This window comes from Corvus brachyrhynchos, unplaced genomic scaffold, assembly GCF_000691975.1.
Source record: "Corvus brachyrhynchos isolate BGI_N302 unplaced genomic scaffold, ASM69197v1 scaffold614, whole genome shotgun sequence".
NCBI classification, from domain to species: Eukaryota; Metazoa; Chordata; class Aves; order Passeriformes; family Corvidae; genus Corvus; species Corvus brachyrhynchos.
Genome location: NW_008237444.1, coordinates 783,238 through 787,195, shown reverse-complemented (window position 1 = coordinate 787,195; position 3,958 = coordinate 783,238). Strand labels below are relative to the sequence as shown.

Below are 3,958 nucleotides of genomic sequence, written 5' to 3'. Positions count from 1 at the left end.
ACAAGCCTTTAAAAGAACATTCAGCTCAGTGCTGCCAGTGTGTCAAAGGACAGCAACATCCTGGCTCATGACTTGTGTATTATACAGACTTGGGCCAGAAACAAATGCAACACATGTAGAAAAACTGAAGACTGATGGCAACTGAAACATATTTGTCGTTTTTCTACTCCATCAAGTAGTTACAAAACTATCTAACTTGTACACTTACATAACAGAACACAGTAACTAAGAAAGAAAAAGCCTTTTATTCAGAAGAGGTTCATGTGTCTTTACAAGAAAGTCATGATTTCAACTTACAAAGTCCACATTACCACCAGCACCTTTCTTTAAGAGTTGTCTTTTGTAAAATGTCAAGTGTGTAAGCAAAGCAAACAGACAATCCACACCAAAACACACTTCTACCCCAAGATCTCTATTTAGATTTTGCATATCTATATAAAATATAGATGAGTATCATGTCTTCACACTTCAGGTCCTTCTCCTCCAGGAACCAGCTATAAAAGAGTAAGACATTTTTGCATTAGCACCATACAGCTGAGTTTTACAAACCCATACATGACAGCTCTTGCATTACAACAAACATTTTAGGACATAGAGACTTCACAGTAGACCACAATTTTAGACTCTCCAAACAGAGGAAGTCAGTTATTGCCAGAGATGCGCAAACCAAAAAGGCAGTAGGGAGTAAGTCAGCACAGTGAAGGAAGCAAAGAACTGAACAACAGAAAAAGAAATACAGAAGGAAAAACATGAGGGGGGAAAAAACAAAAGTTTAACCACTCCTTTTGCTGATATCTTCTTCATAAGCAGCTGAGCACTTCTAAAGAGAAAGAGCTTCACTAGTTTTGGGACCAAAATAAGAAAAAGTCTTAAGCATAGACTTCCTGATACAGGAAGATACTTCCCCAAAAGAGACACGGGATCTAATGCAGAAACATATCTATGTCTTGCTGAAAATTCACCAGGTTCTTCTTCAAGGGCTACACACCACCAGCTTAACTGGATGGCAGGAATTTCACCCCACACAAGGAATCAGAACATATGCTGTCCTTTCAACATGAAGAACAAAAACCAAAGCAGAAAAAGCCGTAGAAATTAAGACAGGATGGCACTTGCTCAGACATACAATGCAGAGGTGCAAGATAGGTAAACAACAAAATGGAGAGAATTCCTCATTTATACAGAGCCAACTTCAACTCAAGTCTTCCCACTTGAGCCTTCCTCTTCCCACAAAATTAGGAATGTCCTTGTGTTGGAAGTCCAGGCTTTGTGGCCAGCTATGCAGACAAGCAAAAAAGCCACTGTAGGTCTGCTTTTGTGGTGTCTAAGAAGTTGCAGAATTCAACTCAAGGATGCATAATCACAACTTTTAATTACTGTTTCAGGACTGATCTGTACGTATCAGCACATGATAAAATCCTAGTGCTACTGATTTGGTGTAATCGAACAGACCTCCAGACTTTTTGGCAGAATGCATAAAGGTGCAGCTCTCTGGGCACCATGTGGTATTGTAATCTCCAGATGACTCAACGAAGCACCCAAGCAGACACATTTGTACATGCAGGAAAGCAGGAGTGCTTGGCCTGTACACAGGTAAACACTCAGGGGTTAAAAGCCACTGAAGAGCTAGCCTGTGACTACTTAAATGGAGGCTGTGAAGTGTGGGTTGGCCTCTTCTCCCAGGCAACCAGTGATAGGACAAGAGGAAATGGCTTCAAGCTGTGCCAAGGAAGGTTCGGCCTGGACATCCAGAAGCATTTCTTCACTGAGAGGGTAGTCAGGCATTGGAGTGGACTGCCCAGGGAAGTGGTGGAGACACCATCCCTGGAACTGTTCAATAAATGACTGGATACAGCATTTGGTGGAGACACCATCCCTGGAATTGTTTAAAAAAAGACTGGATATGGCATTTAGTGCTATGGTTTAGTTGGCACGGTGGTGTTTCGTCGAAGGTTGGACTTGATGGTCTTGGAGATGTTTTTCAACCTTGGTGATTTTATGATTCTTACAAAGTCAGGGACTCCCTCACACACGTGAAGACCAGAAAAACATTCACCAAAACAAAATCAGGACCGGGCTCTTTTAAAAAGGGAGGCTCGGGGGCAACTTTACCACTGTCTACAACCACCTGAAAGGACCTCTACAACTTGTGCTCTACAGCTGCCTGTAGCAAGGTGGGGGTTGGCCTCTTCTCCCAGGCAACCAGTGATAGGACAAGAGGAAATGGCTTCAAGCTGTGCCAAGGAAGGTTCGGCCTGGACATCCAGAAGCATTTCTTCACTGAGAGGGTAGTCAGGCATTGGAGTGGACTGCCCAGGGAAGTGGTGGAGACACCATCCCTGGAACTGTTCAATAAATGACTGGATACAGCATTTGGTGGAGACACCATCCCTGGAATTGTTTAAAAAAAGACTGGATATGGCATTTAGTGCTATGGTTTAGTTGGCACGGTGGTGTTTCGTCGAAGGTTGGACTTGATGGTCTTGGAGATGTTTTTCAACCTTGGTGATTTTATGATTCTTACAAAGTCAGGGACTCCCTCACACACGTGAAGACCAGAAAAACATTCACCAAAACAAAATCAGGACCGGGCTCTTTTAATTATTCTTTTGTAAAATGCAACATATACTGAGTAAGGCAGTAAAGGTCAACTTTCCAGTATCATTCATATACACAAATGCCCCAGATGCTACTTGAAACTTCCTGATGTAACAGAAAGCGCAGCTGAAAGTAGCTGAATACAATCACTGATCAATTTACAGGTACAGAAAGTCAACACATGCCTTTGATGACTTACCATTGTTATGTTATTCCCATTTAGCAGAATCTGGTCCAGCTTTGTGATTCTTCTGCCCTCAGGTGTGATCTCACTGAAGAAGAATTAGAAACAGCAAATAAGAACACAGAACCAGGGACAATGGATCAGTTTTGACCACAGAACCAACAGAAATCTCTGCATTAAGGTGACCATTGTTGGAACTAACAAATAAACCAGCCACACTGCAGCATGATCTTAATAAATGGACCACCTAGGTACAGAAAGCTAACTGGCATCTAGAAAGGTCTCTTCTACTCAGTACATGGAGATGTGTATTCACCCTCTAAAGCTTGGCAATTTCTTGAATATGACATATCAACGTGGCATGACAAAATAAAAATATTTATCCTTAAGACTGCTACCTTGTTGAATCTTTGCCTAGGACTTAAGGAAGTGTAAAATCAAATGAACTACTGGAAAGTTCGCCACACAAGCCATGCAAAATTAAGACACATAGGATCCCCACACAAGCATTAATCATGCAATAGCTACTCTATGACATGGCTGTCCTGAACAGATCACTTTCTGAACAGTTTTAAGTCCAAAGTTAAACTAGTCGGCTGGCAAGTATTCCAAAAATATAAAAACACTTTGCTAGCAGATCTTACACAGTCTTTTGCCTCAGTGAAGCAAACACTAAATAGCAACAAGAGGCAGAAAAAATACTTACAATTCTGTAACATCTTCCAACACCATATCTGAAAATCCAGTCTCAAGGAAAAGAACACCCAGAATTTTAAAACAAAAGCATTTAATGCTATTTTCATTTTATACCAAAATGTGATTTTACCTGAAAATTGAAAATATCAGAATAATACAACTGATCCATATAAAAAGGTTCTATTCAGTGAACTCAAAACTCTCAAGAGCTATAAATTAATTAGGCCAAAGCATAAAGCATACAGCCTTAAAGTTCCATCAAAGGATACTGACGAAATCATCAAATCCTAGAAGTGTCCCAACAATTTCTTTGTCGCTCTTCATCACAATGTGAATGCGTGAGCCTATGCACTTGTCCACAAGTTCTGCAGATACACAGAAAAGAATACGTTCTACAAAACAAGTCTCTCGTGCCTTTTACAGAAACAGAGACTCACCCCATACACCCTTACACCCTCCCCCTCCATTCTCCCACACAAA

The 3,958-nt window shown here is 41.0% G+C and overlaps 1 protein-coding gene across 1 annotated transcript; it reads right to left on the bottom strand.

Annotated features, from left to right (window-relative positions):
- Nucleotides 1-222: 222 nt before the first annotated feature.
- Nucleotides 223-3,903, bottom strand: LSM5 (LSM5 homolog, U6 small nuclear RNA and mRNA degradation associated). Its single transcript, XM_008631504.2, has 4 exons — nucleotides 3,748-3,903; nucleotides 3,489-3,516; nucleotides 2,798-2,870; nucleotides 223-494 (listed from the first exon to the last, which is right to left on the bottom strand). Exons 1-4 carry the CDS (start codon nucleotides 3,800-3,802, stop codon nucleotides 462-464), a joined length of 189 nt encoding a protein of 62 aa, XP_008629726.1. The 5' UTR covers nucleotides 3,803-3,903; the 3' UTR covers nucleotides 223-461.
- Between the last annotated feature and the right edge of the window lie 55 nt (nucleotides 3,904-3,958).

Excerpts from the sequence above, each read along its gene's own strand:
- LSM5 (XM_008631504.2), bottom strand. The coding sequence starts at position 3,802 with ATGAAGAGCGACAAAGAAATTGTTGGGACACTTCTAGGATTTGATGAT. Across the intron at positions 2,871-3,488 it reads TTGGAAGATGTTACAGAATT|TGAGATCACACCTGAGGGCA; the intron begins GTAAGTATTTTT and ends ATTCTTCTTCAG. Across the intron at positions 495-2,797 it reads ATGGGAATAACATAACAATG|CTGGTTCCTGGAGGAGAAGG; the intron begins GTAAGTCATCAA and ends ACTCTTTTATAG.